This window comes from Lontra canadensis, unplaced genomic scaffold (assembly GCF_010015895.1).
Source record: "Lontra canadensis isolate GAN:19392208 unplaced genomic scaffold, GSC_riverotter_1.0 scaffold58, whole genome shotgun sequence".
Classification (NCBI taxonomy): domain Eukaryota; kingdom Metazoa; phylum Chordata; class Mammalia; order Carnivora; family Mustelidae; genus Lontra; species Lontra canadensis.
In genome coordinates, this window is record NW_022631052.1 from 8,024,242 (window position 1) to 8,038,587 (window position 14,346).

The window sequence follows — 14,346 nt, forward strand, 5'->3', positions numbered from 1 at the left end:
CCCTGCCTGAAGCCTCATAAGGGAGGTCTTTTTATCATTCCCACTTTATGCACTGAGAGAGGTGAAGTCACTTGCCCAAGGTCACGCAGAGCTCAGGTTCAAATGCAATTGTGTCTGCTTTCCCAGCCTGTGGGCTACATCACTCCACTCTTCCTGCTTCAAACCTTCCCAGGTTGGAGACATTCTAACAGCCCCCCCACTTAGGCCAGAAGGGCAGAGTCTGCCTTACTCCTTTATTAACTAGTTTGTTCATTCCCGGGAGCCAAGGGTCTTGTCAGTTTTCTCCCGTCATCACCCATGGAAGGTTCCAGAACATCAGAGCAACTGAGAAGGTATCTGTAGATTCATTTGCTTGATAGGGTCTCTCCTTCCACGGTGGTGCTTGTTGGCCTTGTTCCCAAATCAGTATGTCCCGGGGCACTGGCAGCCCCCAGGACAGGTTAGACAAAGGATCTCCTGCTCTGAACTCCCTTAGGGCTCTCCTTGCATCTGGAATGAAATCCCAAGCCTGTGATCAGCCTGCCTGCCTTGCTGGCTTCACCTGGTACCCCGGACTCCCTCACTCCCTCAGCTCCAGCCACACAGGTCCTTCTGCTCCTCAAAGAAGCCAATCAATTCACCTTCTGCTCCAAGGCTTTTGCTGTCCCCACTGCTAGGAGCTTTCTCTTCCAGTCTCTGCTCAGAGACGACCCTGGAGCCAACGGGAGGCAGCTCCTGCATATTACTTTCACATCTATCTTATTCCTATGTAGGATGAGTTACTACCTGAAATTATCTGGGTTATGCATGTCTTAGTATCTCTGTCCATCTACTCCTTACTCACAGTGTCACCACGGCAGGGAGTTGGTCACTGGGCAGCAGTCTCCCCCTCACTAGCACGGTGCCTGGCACACAGTGGGGGGGATGAAAGCTGGGGACACAGAGGATAAGGTGGTCTCTACCCACAGCGTGTCTGGAAAACGAACTATGAGCATGAGACATGTGTGCATGGTTCCTGGCACAGAGCAAGAGCTCGGTAAGTGAAAGATGTTATTTCCTCAATCAACAAGTATTTATTGAGCAGTTGCTGTGCACCTATCATGAGCTAGGAGCCAGGGAGGGAGTAGTTGGGAAAACTGAAAAGGACCCTGCTCTCCTGACCTGACTGTTCACTGACACTGAAAAAAATAAATAAGTGAATTCCACAGTATGTCAGGAAGGGATAAGTGTTCTGCAGAAAAACAAAGCACAGAAGGGGTTCAGGAAGGCAGAGGGTGAGTGGCTATTTTAAACAGGGTGATGGGGAGGTCTCACTGAGGAGGGAATACCTGAGCGAAGATCTGAGGGAGGTGAGGGACAGAGTCTCGCAGAGGTCTGATGGGAAAACACTCCAGGCAGAGGGAAGTGCAGGTGCAAAGGCCCTGGGGTGGGACCCTGATCACATCAGAGAATTGTAGCAGTCTCCTCTCTGCAGTTTTCTTTCTCAAAATTGACAAGCACAAGTGCCTGCCGCCCAAGTATTGCCGAGAGCGTGCAGCATCTTTCCCTGTGACCCAGCCGCCTGTCTCTTTAACCTTGAGTGCCTTTTTGGGTCTCATGTGTCACTGGGTGGCGAGTGAGCTCCCCTTACTTCAGAAGAACGGCATGGGCTGGGGGGGGCGGGGCTTAGGTGGCGTCCGCCTCACCTATTACTGCCAAAAGTGGTCATGGGGTTATTTTTAAACATGGAGAGGAAGTATTTATTGTTCCCCAGCTGAGGAGAGCTAGGCAGCCCGAGGGATTCTTCTTGGGAAGCAGTGCAGTGTCCTTTCCAACATGGTGAGTAGTGAGGGCTCTGAGGTGTGATGCCGTGGGGGGGTAGGAGGGTGGGGGTTAGGAAACAGCACCTGTGAGCAGAGGACAAGAGGGGAGGGGGCAAAAGGTGGCTTTTGAGGGCCCCAGACCCTGGTGAAAAAAGCAGTGCTTGGTATGTGCTCACAGAGGAACCCCAATCAATGCCCCGATAAGCCACAAATAACAGCAGCTCCCAGGGACTCGCAAAAACAAAATAAGAGAGTTGGCTTTTTTATGGCTTGTCTACTGACCTCTCGAGGAATCAATAACTCCCAGGGCTTGCAAAATGGGATTGAACGCTTTTAAGGATCAAATTGTAATTCTTTTCTCTTGTTCAGGCAGCTGGGGAAAAGAATCTTTTTGTTTTCACCTTTTGAACTTGCAAATTTAAAACCTGTCTCCCTGGGTTGTTTGGTTAGGTGTCCCCCCTCCCAAAGCAGGAAGCCGCCAAATCAGGGCCAGCCTGGGGGAATGGTTAGGAGCACAGACTCCAGAATGCAACTCCGCTCTGCCTTTCTGTGACTGTGTGACCTTGGGCAAGTGACCCAACCTCTCTGAGCCCAGGCTAACTCTCTGGTAAAATGGCTATGGTAGTAGTAGCCGGGCGCCTGGGTGGCTCAGTCAGTTAAGCGTCTGCCTTCGGCTCAGGTCATGATCCCAGGGGTCCAGGGATCAAGGTCCAAGTAGGACTCCCTGCTCAGTGGGGAGCCTGTTTCTCCCTCTCTTCCCCTCTCAGTCTCTCTCTCTCAAATAAATAAATAAAATCTTTACCAAAAAACCGCATCTAGTTGACTGGGGGATTAAATGAAATCACGTATGGATGGTGTTCAAGCATTTGCTCTATTTCACATGGGGCAGGGTGGGGACAGAAGTTAACTCCGCTCTTCTCTGCACTGTTTGCCTACGCAAGGACAGAGCATTTAGAGAGGAGATTTGGAGATTTCGCTGCCACCCGGATCAAAGGAAAATGGGGGGGGAGGGGGGAGCAGTGGGTTTTAACACCCTGAAAAAGTGTCCTTTCATAAGGGTGTCCCTCATGGTTCAGCGAGCATGACGTTTCCCCCCCTCCAATCAATCCTCCTTCTGTGCGTTACGGAAATTTTGTGACATGCACGGAAACAAAGTCGGCTGGATCCTGCTGGGGCTGGTCCGAAAGTGTTGCCTCCTTCCCCGGAGACCGGGACGCATCCCCACCTCCCCTAGTTTGCAAAAGAGGTTCTGCAAGGCTTACAGCTCCACCAGAACCAGCGTGCTTGGGGACACGTTATTCCGTGACCTCTGATCCCTCCAATATCGCTGTTTGGAGATGAGTGTGGGCCTCGTAGCCCCATTTCACAGATGAGCAGCTGAGGCTCGCTCAAAGATGGGATCCCTGACCTAGTTCTCTAACTCCCCAGCTTCTGACTCCTTTCACTGATGCTCCCCCGCAACCCCCTCCAGGCACCGAAGAAAGCCAAGAAGAGAGCAGAAGGCGCCAATTCCAACGTGTTCTCCATGTTCGAACAGACCCAGATCCAGGAATTTAAGGAGGTGGGTGCAGCTGTTGAAAAATCCGCCCAGAGGGAGATTCCCACCTGTTAGAACGCTCCCGGCAGGAACCTCTGGGCTAGATGTTTTTAATCCTCCAAACGACGCCAGATCCCGCCTCAACATGTGCGTGGACTATTTAAAGAAATTATTTTTAATATTTTTTTTCGATCATCAAAGCAAAGCACGTTTCTTGATGAAAATATTGGCCGGGGGGGTGGGGGGGGATTCAGAAAAGCACAAAGAAGAACATAAAAACGACCTACAATTCCACCACCCAGACAAAATCAGTTAACATTCTGATATTGTCATTTTTGTATTACGCGTATATACTTTTAAACTATTTCGCTATTTTTCTTTTGGGCAATTCCTCATCAACATTTTCTATCATTTATTGAAACCACTCCCTACGGTTGCAGGTTACCTTTGTTTAGACTGTTTTACGATTATGAATAACACATCTTTGCTTGTTTCCTTGGGGTAAATTCCTAAAAGCAGAACCGCTGGGTCAAGGAACTAAAAACCAGACCCAACGGCCCTCCAGAAATGCTGTACTAATCCCTGCCCCCATCAGCCTTTTCAAAAGGAAAAAGGGCTTTTTTCCCCCTATACCTCCATCAACATTGGGTATTAATAGCCTAAAATATTATTTCTGCCAAACTGAGAGATGATAAAGAGTATCTCTTGGATTTTAAATTATATAGTCCCCCATTGTTGAACACTAGCCAGGTGGAAACGCCATCGCATTCTATGGGAATGAGCCTTATTAAGTAAACCTAAGTACCAATTAGGCCAAATTAAGCCACTGCCCACAGGCTTAGAAGGATAGACTCTGAATTAATTTTCCAGCAGTCGTGATGGCTCACACTGAGTCATCCACACTCCCACCTGGGCCTTTAGAGGAAAATACACCACAGAGCCAGGTGGGTTCTGTATCAAAAGGGATTTTGGGGCTCCAAGTGGGACGCGAACACTTGTACTCTTTTGTCCTCACTAATGTTCAGATCACAGGAATGTTGTGTCCCATAGGCCACCAGGGAAAGAATTCCCAGGATGAAATATTCATATCTGAACTTGAAATTGTCACCTTGCAGGGAGAAGACACCACGCCCCTTCCCCCTCACCCTGTCCCAATCTCTGGAATGAGATCAGCTGCTGGGGGGCATGGGGAGGGGGTTCAAATACTTTCAGAAACAGCTGCAAAGAACTCAAAAAACCATGCAAAAGATAAGTGGTTTGTAAATTGACCTGGGCATTTAAAAGGCTCTTGGGAGTGTTCATGGGTGCTCCCTGGGAAAGATTACCAGCCCCATTTTATAGATAACTGGGCTCTGATGGTAGGGGTCGGGGTGGGGGAGGGGACCTGGGTATTAACTTGATTTTTTAAATAACAATTTTGTGGAGATGTAATTCACACAATCCCAAATTCACCTTTGTATGCTACCAGCACAATTTGGTGGTTATTTACTGAAGTCGCAGAGCTGTGACTTCCAAACATTTTCCTCACCCCAGAAAGAAACCACGTACCCATTAGCAGTCACTCCCCTTGCCTCCCCTCCCCCAGCCTCTGGCCACCGCCCATCTATTTTCTGTCCCCATGAATTTGCCTGTTCTGGGCATTTCGTGGAAATGCATCATACAGCACGTGGCCTTTTGCCGTGGCTTCTCTCACTCAGTGTCCTGAGCCAGGCCTCCCTCGTGTCCCGTGTTCCAGCAGGTGTCAGGCTCTCCTTCCTTCTTCTCGCTCAGGAGGAGTCCATCACGGGGCTGGACCACAGTGGACCCATCTATCAGTTGATGGTCACGTGGGCGGTTTCCAGGTTGGGGCTATTGTAAATAAAGCTGCTAGGACATTCAGGCACAGGTTTCCACGGGGACAGATGTTTTCAGTTCTCTTGCGTAAACGCCTAGCCCTGGAATTACTGAATCCTATGGTAACTCTATGCCTAACATTTTAAGGAACGGCCAGGCAGTTTCCAATTTTTTATTTTCGATCTCATGGCCTTCATGCTCCCTGAATCCCAGAATCTCCTTTCTCCCAGTCCATAGCCCAATCTCTTGGGCTCCTCCATTCAACTTCTTCTGGGCTGACCAACCAACCTCCCCCTTCCACAGGCCTTCACGATCATGGACCAGAACAGGGATGGCTTCATCGACAAGAATGATTTGAGGGACACCTTTGCTGCTCTTGGTATGTCCCCCCGCCAGGCCTGCAGGAGGATCTCCTTATCCCACCCTCCCGAGGGGTGGAAGGGAGGACCACTGTAAAGGTCAAGAGCTTGTCATTTTTCAAAGAAACAGCTCAATCATGGCTGGCCTTTAAGACAAGCTTCAGAAGACAGCAAAGTGTTGAGGCTTTAAGTGTCTTGACATATTTTTCATTTTTCTTTTAAAATGTGTTTTTTTGTGATTTTGAATGCAATGCCAGCTCGCTAGAGAAAATTTGCAAAATTCAGAAAAGTATAAAGAAGAAAACTATTAGGTCACATTCCACTGTCACATTTCAGCCTTTAAGTCTTTTCTAGGTACATCTGGTTTTTTGTGGGGTTTTTTGTTGTGGTTGTTTTAAGATTAGAATCATTCTATTTTGGATTCACCTCTTTAACATCTCAACAGTGTGAGCATGAGTATATGGAGCTTTTTCAAAATATATGTGTCCAACCTGCAACCACTCACCCCTCTCCACTCTCACTCCCAGAACTCAGGGCGACCATGAACAGCTGTGCAGGCTATGCACTACACCATTCTACAGATTACTATTCATGTCTGCAGCCACTGCAGATTTTTATATTTAAAACATAAATTATCTTAAGAAGGAGTGGCTTTTAAAAATTTGCACAAAGGCGCTATATGGGCTTGTGGCCGATGCTAATATCAGAATCCCCAAGGCTGTGTGGGTTACAGCAGTTATAATCAGAAAAAGTTCCCTCAGGTGATTCTGATCTGTCTCTCTCACCTCCAGCTGAGAGGGATAATTTATAATATGAGCATTTCCCATTTAAGTAAAAAGTTAAAATATCTGTTTAAAATGTTCTGGGTTCTGGGGTGCCTGGGTGGCTCAGTGGGTTAAAGCCTCTGCTTTCGGCTCAGGTCATGATCCCAGGGTCCTGGGATCGAGCCCTGCATCGGGCTCTTTGCTCAGCAGGGAGCCTGCTTCCTCCTCTCTCTGCCTGCTTCTCTGCCTACTTGTGATCTCTGTCTGTCAAATAAATAAATAAAATCTTAAAAAAAAAATGTTCTGGGTTCTGAAGACACTATTATAAAAATAGTGAGCCCTTCCCCCCATTGGATGTTTGGGTTGTTTCCAGCTGTCTGGCTATTATAAATGACACTGTGGAGAACATCTTTTCCAGTGAATCTGATCGTGCCCACTCCATCTCTGATTGGCCCTATTCTAGATTCCCTCCAGTGTAATTATGAGGGCAGATGCCAGGGTCCTCAGAGCTATTTCTGACCCAGCCTGGGGGGCCCTGACTGTGTGTTTCCTGCTGTAGGGCGTATGAACGTGAAAAATGAGGAAATTGATGAAATGCTCAAGGAAGCTCCAGGTCCAATTAACTTTACGGTGTTCCTAACAATGTTTGGGGAGAAACTTAAGGGTAAGTTCATGTGTAAGTCCATATATGTATATTTGTGTATGTGTGCCTGCATTTGTGCATCTGTGTGTGTGTGTGTATCTTCATCTTTGGGCATGAAGGGCACCAGGAGGGCAGACAAGGGTTGGCAGGAGATGAAGGCAGAGTAACCCTGGGGGGAGAAAAAATAAAAGCAGCGGTTCCCATTGCTCCAAGGCGTACCCTGAGCCAGACCTCATGCCACGCACGTTGGATGCATTCCCTTGTTTAGCCTCTAGGAGGTAGGTTCTCTTCTTATCCCTGGTCTAAGGCTCAGAGATGGAAAGCCACTTGCTTATGGCCACACAGCTAGCAAATGCTGGAGTTAGGATTCAGATCGCAGTCTTTCTAAATCTAGATTCACGTTTCAGCACGGGTTTTCTCAGAAGTGACTGGATTCCCAGCCCACTCTTTCCGATTACCAAGGTTCAGCGCTCAGAGGAAGGCAGGGCCTTTCCTCCAAGCAAAACAGCCTGGGTTTGGCCCCTCCATCTTTGGAGGGAGCTGGGCCCTGCCTCCTGGGGTACCGTGGGTCCCCGGCCACCCATGGCATATTCAACCCTGCTCTCTCTTTCAGGGGCAGACCCCGAGGAGACCATTCTCAACGCATTCAAAGTGTTTGACCCTGAAGGCAAAGGAGTGCTCAAGGCTGATTAGTGAGTGGGATGTGTAGAGGAGGACATGGGGGTTCCCTGCTTCCCACAGACACACCTGGTGCCAACACCTGCTGTTCTCTCTTGGCAGCGTTCGGGAGATGCTGACCACACAGGCAGAGAGATTTTCCAAAGAGGAGGTAATGGCATCTTGGACACACAATCACCTTAGCTCCTGTGTGACCCTCTTTCCTAAAACACCCCTGACTCCACGCTGACAGAGACCCTGCTTCTGGGCCCCCTACCTCATTTCATTCTCTTAACCACCCTATGAAGTAGGGACTAGTAGTATTGTCCCTTTATAGATGGGGAAACTGAGGCCCAGGGAAGTTAGTCACTTGCCTGAAAGGATACCACCAGTGCTAAATGTGGGGGCCTAGATTCAAACCTAGGTCTGTCTGACTTTAGGTCCACCTTCTTCACAGGGCTCAGAGCCCTGGTTTGAGCACCAATTTCCTGATGGAGTGAGGGTCATTTGGTGCCACATACTGTCATGTAGGTTCTGCACTGTGCAATTCTTCTGGCTGTTGTGCTTGTAAAATACACTGCCGAGTTATCTGCTGGTTTCAATTGTGTTCCAGCAGATGGCAGTAAAGTGTCCCATTGTAATATCTATCTATCTATCTATCTATCTATCTATCTATATATATTTTTTAAGCCGTATATATGACTTTTTCTGGTAGGAGGCAGTAATATGCCTGGAAGAAGGGGCGCTTTTGCTAATTCGCCCAAAGTCCTGTTAATAATATCAACGGCCCTGTTGATATTATTTTTTTTTTAAAGAGTTTATTTATTTATTTGACAGACGGAAATCACAAGCAGGCAGAGAGGCAGGCAGAGAGAGAGGGGGAAGCAGGCTCCCCGCTGAGCGGAGAGCCCGACGCGGGACTCGATCCCAGGACCCTGGGATCATGACCTGAGCCGAAGGCAGAGGCTTTAACCCACTGAGCCACCCAGGTGCCCCGGCCCTGTTGATATTATTAATGAAGTATTTAAAATAGCCCCTTCTCAGGCTTGAAGCCATCAGTTTTCACATTTCACTAAACATTGTATTTAGGTTCCCCCTAAAACTCGAGCACTTAAAAGAGCCTGCCTTCACTTCCTACCAGCTTGGTGACTTGGGTCAAGCTCTTTAACCTCCCTGTGCCTCAGTTCCCTCATCTATAAAGTGGGGAGGGTATTAAAACTTTCCTGGTAGTACGCTGTGAGGATTAAACCAGTTAAGATGTATAAAGTGTTCAAGTATATGACAAGGACAGTGTAAGTGTTAGCTAGTATTGGCTGAGAGGTATTTTTTTTTTAAGATTTTATTTATTTATTTGACAAAGAGAGTGAGATCACAAGTAGGCATAGAGGCAGGCAGAGAGGGGGTGGGGAAGCAGGCCTCCTGCCGAGCAGAGAGCCTGATGCGATGGGGGACTCGATCCCAGGACCCTGACACCATGACCTGAGCCGAAGGCAGAGGCTTAACCCACTGAGCCACCCAGGCACCCCGGCTGAGAGGTATTTTTAAAAATAACTAGTCAATACTTTAAATGTGGAAATTGCATGTTGAAAAAAAAAAAATCTAGATTTCTCATTTCCCTCCAAGAGTCAGATTCCCTCAAAAAGTCTGACCTCCTAGCCCATTTGGCTGCATTTGGCTGGCTCTGCCTGGATGGGTTGTACGACTGCTTTTAGCCACAGTCCCCACCAGGCCCCCTTGCTCCCTTACACAACCTGCTCAGCCCCTTTGTATACATGCATTTGTCATCCCTGTTTTACCTGCTTTGGACTGGGTTCCCAGGAACATCCCCGCAGGACAGCCCGTGGGGTCAACACCTGCAGAAAAGCAAGGAAGGGCAAGGGAGGAGGGAGGCACAGAGGGAGCTGCTGATCCCCAAGTGTGTCTTGGCTGCACCCCACCTCCCAGGAAGCCATGGAGAGAGCCCCCCAAGTTGGATCCCACCCTGATCAGTTGGCTGTGGGCTGCCCCAGGAAGGCCATGACCTTGGGGCTGACAGCTCTCTGCAGCAGTGGGGTGACAAGGCCTTCCTGGAGGGGGAGCTCAGCGTCGTGTCCCCACACCCACCCCAGGCCTGCTGCCTCTGGCTCAGCACAGGGACCCGCACATGGTGGTCCCTCTTGCTTTCCCTCCCGTCACACTGAGCATGTGCTGCTGGTTCATTACAGATTGAGCAGATGTTCGCCGCCTTCCCCCCGGATGTGACCGGCAACTTGGACTATAAGAACCTGGTGCACATCATCACCCATGGGGAAGAGAAGGACTGAGAGGGGCTCACCAGCCAACCCTGGGCTTGTCTTCGGTGGGGAGGTGGTCCCTGCCGTCCTCTCACTTTGCCCGGTAATGCTGCCGTCCCTACTACTGGCCTGTCAGCTGTGTGGCTGCCTTGTTACCCATTTCCATCTTCTTTGCAGCCTCAGTGGCCTATAGATACCACGTGGCCACACATCCCGCAGCTAGGAATCCATCCCGAAGCTGTGTTCAAATAAACAGGATGTTGTGTATTTGTTCCTGGTGTTTCTCTGACAGAAGTGCCTTGAATAAAGAGGATCCTTTGCTAGTTCCCATGAAGGCTGAGTATGAGTGAGTGATGCCCCTGCTGTCATTATTATTGAATCCTTGTAACTCTTTATTTGAAATAGATCTTCCACAGCCACTCAGGACTATTTCTATCAAGGGCCACGATTTATTGGGGTGTTAACTAGAGGACCACAGCCCTTTTCTGCAGAGCCTAGCTTCTATGACATCCTCTCCTTTAGGATGCCATTGGAATGTTTCTCCCATAGATGTGCTTAGACAGGCCCCGTGAGAAATGAAGAGGAAGAGGCCTCGCATTCATTCTAAGAATATGGCTCATTTGGCAAAAAAAAATCACATCCGTTAACTATCAGAGGTTAATTTCTAATTTCAGAAGTACTAGCTGTTTGTTCTGGTCCCAATCTCAGGGAGTTTCCGGAGTCATGGTGACCTCATACAACTCTTGCTTTCTGTCTCAGCTCTTCTGTCCTAATTTCTGTACCCCATCCCAGGGTGGCTGCCAGAAGCATAGTCCAGTCTCTTTGTAATGAGTGTGAGGAAGCGCAAGGATTATGGAAGAAAACATTTATTCTCTCTGGTTAAGGTACAAATGTAGCCCCGTCTGTCTCAACCCGTTAACTTCTTCCTGAGCCTTGGATCATCCCCCTTCTCAGGTACGCTCTCTGAATGTAAGTCCCTGCTTCGAAACTCTCTTGCGATGTAGTTGCTGAACACGAGCTGTTGAAGGCTGCTGTGGTCCAGGGGCTGCTCGACTGCATCAAAGACAGGACTTGTGTGAGGAGTTTGGAAATGAATCCCAGCGTGGGGTGGGTGTAGATTGCTTCCCTCCCAGGGACGGTGCCTCTCTGCCCCATTCAGGAACGCCCAAGGCAAGGACGTCCAAGCCTGGTTTGGGGACCCTCCACACTGCTGGGAGTGGAGTGTGACCATTCTTGAGGTTCAGGGAGGAAAAGCATCAGTAAAGATGTACTGCACAGGGATGCGCAAGACAGTAATTGTTTTTTTCCCAGAAGTGGATATAACGGTGAGTTTAGTTTAATGTCAAAGAGACAGGGCCACCATGTGCAGTTGTTCAGGATGTAGACTGCACAGACATCTGATGGAGACAAGTGAATGGATGGGCTGAAATCCAACCCCCACTCAATTGCCAAACAATGTCCACACAGAAGGGGCCCCTTTTCTCTATCTGTTCAGAGGGGGTGTCCTTTTGAATTCACAGATATGGGCCATAGAGACTAGTGTTAAGAGAACCCAATGATTATCAACATTCACTTGAGCAGAAGTGAAGGCATCATCTGCAAGTTCCTGACCTTGTGAGGGCAGCATTACAAGCAGCTGGGTCCTGCCACCCTCCTCTTAGGAACTCACAAGCTCAAGGGAAGCGGTGTTAGGGTGGCTAATGCCAGACTCAGCTTTCACTCCTGCTAAGTTTCAGTTGCCTCGACTAATCAAACAGGAGGGTGTGTGTGTGTGTGTGCACGTGCGAACACACATCTGTGTGTTGGCACTCTTCCCCTACTCCCCCACCCCATCACTGACACACCCACACACTTGAAGGGCTACTTAGAGAAGTGGGACTTTTTTTTTTTTAATCCAGTTTCCTCTGATTACTAAAGATGTTCAAGATCATTGTAAAAATAATTTTTTTTAAACAATACAGAATTGTTTAACTTAGAAATTCAAAGTTCTCTGTAAATCACAAGAACCCACCGTAAGTCAGCCTTAATATAAATCCTTTGTTTTTATGTGCATTATCAAGATACCTCCCTCCTTCCCTCCCTACTTCCCTCCCTCACTCCCCCTCCTCCTCCTCTCTGTCTCTCTCTCTCCCATTATATACATCTCTCACTCTATTATACTTCAGGGCTGTCAAGGGCTGTCTTGTACACTGCAGGATTTTTACCAGCATTCCTGGACACTAGATGCCAACAGCACCCCCCACCTCCCAGCTGCGCCAAACAAAAATATCTCCGGACATTGCCAGAAGTCCTCTGAGACTCCTGGTTGAGGACTACTGAATATATATATATATATATATATATATATATATTCCTATAATCCATATATATTACAATTATATCTATAACTTATATACCCTGTGTGTGTAAGAGAGGGAGTTTATAGGGTCCCACTGCATTCTTTTCCGTGTCTGCATAGCATTCCTATGCATGGATGGGTAAACGGTAATTCCAGAAACACTTACTCAAGTAGGACGATGGACTACAGTGAATATCGTCCTACTTGAGTAAATGTTTCTTGAAGGACCAGTTTGCACGGGTGAGATTATGGGCCTAATGGGTGTATCCAGTCTCAGGCTTGTCACACCTGGGGCCACACTGCCCTCCCAAACCCAGATGGGCTGATTTTCTCTCCACCTCCAGAAAGAAGGGCTGCTACTGGCAGTGAGGGGAGCATCATGCACTTCTGCCTGGGAAAAAGCTTGGCCACTGGGGCCACTTAGGCATCTGGGTCCAGTCACCAGCCGAGCCACATCTGCTTTAGCCAGGAGGTTGGGGGACACGGTGGGGGTGGCCCAAGGGTGATCACAGGAGGAGTAAGACTCAGGGGCATGGGTGAAAGAGAGGATCAGGGATTCTCGTGTGCTGCCAGTTTGTAGACTGTGGACATTTTAAGGTTCATTTTAAATGGTCACAAAGTAGTGATTTAAAATATGTATATATCCAGGATCTCTAAAGTCCGGGGTCTTCATTGTGCTGTAGAGAGAAGCATGCCCCCAGCGAAACAGGTCCAGTGCCACAGCCACAGTGGAACCCAATGAGGCTCCTAAAGGGAAACTGAGGCTCTACACTGCAGACTCTCCCCAGCACAGGTCTCCTAGCAACCTGTGCAAGTCGCAGGAGGACAAGGACTCACCTTCATCCAACCTTTCGCCCAAGGGGTCAGCCCCGAACACTGGGGGGATGACCTTGATGGGTTCTGCAGGCTTAAGGAGGGCAGAGCCGCCCCAGAAGGGGTTGACAAAGGGCGGCTGGGTCTCGGTTTCTGCCCCTTCCATTTCCAGGATCCGCTTGTAGGACTCCAGCAGCAGCAGGTCATTGGTCTTCTTTTCGATGATGGCTGGAAAAAAAAACTGATCAGAACCAAGATGGCAGCCCAGAGACCTGGGTCGGAGGTGGGGGTGAGGTGAGGTGGGGGTGGTGGGATTGGGGGTGACGTCCCCCGCTGGAGAGGAAGGGAAGGGACAGGACGAGGTGTCTCTCATGGGCTACACCATGCATCCTCCAGGGGGCAGTCTCAACCCAAGAGCAAAACTTGGTTGTTGCGAGGCAAACAAAACAAAACAAACCAAAAAACCCCACCTGACTTTACAACATAAAACAGATATACATACAGAACATAAACGACTATATAGTGTACCAAGAGTGTTAAAACTGCCTGAGGACCACAGCTGGGGAAAGAGTGTCTAATAAGACTCCTAAAGAGGCAATACTGAAAGGAGGTTGAGAAGCACTGGGTTACACCAAAAACAGGGAGCCCCGGGCAGCCCCTTAAATGCCTGATTTTTCTCTCTCTTTTTTTAAAGATTTTATTTATTTATTTGACAGAGATCACAAGTAGGCAGAGAGGCAGGCAGAGAGAGAGGGGGAAGCAAGCTCCCCGCCCAGCAGAGAGCCCGACGCGGGGCTCAATCCTAGGACCCTGAGATCATGACCTGAGCCGGAGGCAGAGGCTTAACCCACTGAGCCACCCAGGCACCCCTACAACTGATATTTCTCCTGTACACACTCTGTCTCAGGCTTCCCGACCTTTGCTCACGCTGTTCCTTCTGCCCAGAATGCCTTTCCCTACACCCCTCCCCCAATAATGCCTGCTGGTGTTTTAAGACTTGGATCAGGTCTCTGCCCCCTGCAGGAACGTTTCTCTGAGTAGCCTACTCTGGGGACCTGCCCCTCCTCTGTGTTTCAGAGCCCTGTGCACTCACCAGAGTGGTGCACTCACTCACCCACTGAACAAATGATTATCAGACACCAGCCATGTCAGGCGCAGTGCTGGAAGTTCCCCAGGCGTGGGGGGAACGAAAAGGACAGGAACAGTAACTGGAAAGATGCAAGCCCTGACCTGAAGAAGCCCATAAGCTTCAGTGTGTGTGAAGAAGACGGAGAGAAAGACAAATTTACCAAGGAACCTTGTTATCCAGATGATCATTATCTGAATTGTGTAACCACTGGATTTGGAT

The 14,346-nt window shown here is 48.8% G+C and overlaps 2 protein-coding genes across 2 annotated transcripts in view; one reads left to right on the forward strand and one right to left on the reverse strand.

Moving 5' to 3' along the window:
- Positions 1–1,690: 1,690 nt before the first annotated feature.
- On the forward strand, positions 1,691–10,181 carry MYL2 (myosin light chain 2). The gene is made up of 7 exons (XM_032876296.1): positions 1,691–1,797; positions 3,253–3,342; positions 5,455–5,530; positions 6,834–6,938; positions 7,531–7,609; positions 7,698–7,746; positions 9,779–10,181. The coding sequence occupies exons 1-7, from the start codon at positions 1,795–1,797 to the stop codon at positions 9,875–9,877; spliced, it is 501 nt and encodes a 166-aa protein (XP_032732187.1). The 5' UTR covers positions 1,691–1,794; the 3' UTR covers positions 9,878–10,181.
- Positions 10,182–10,696: 515 nt separating this feature from the next.
- The window catches only part of CCDC63 (coiled-coil domain containing 63), a 32,358-nt gene continuing 28,708 nt past the window's right edge, over positions 10,697–14,346 (reverse strand). The window contains exons 11-12 of the mRNA XM_032876109.1: positions 13,023–13,226; positions 10,697–10,900 (exon numbers count right to left, since the gene is read on the reverse strand). Of these exons, the coding sequence (XP_032732000.1) occupies positions 10,755–10,900; positions 13,023–13,226 (350 nt within the window). The 3' untranslated portion in view covers positions 10,697–10,754. The remainder of the gene's footprint in view (positions 10,901–13,022; positions 13,227–14,346) is intronic.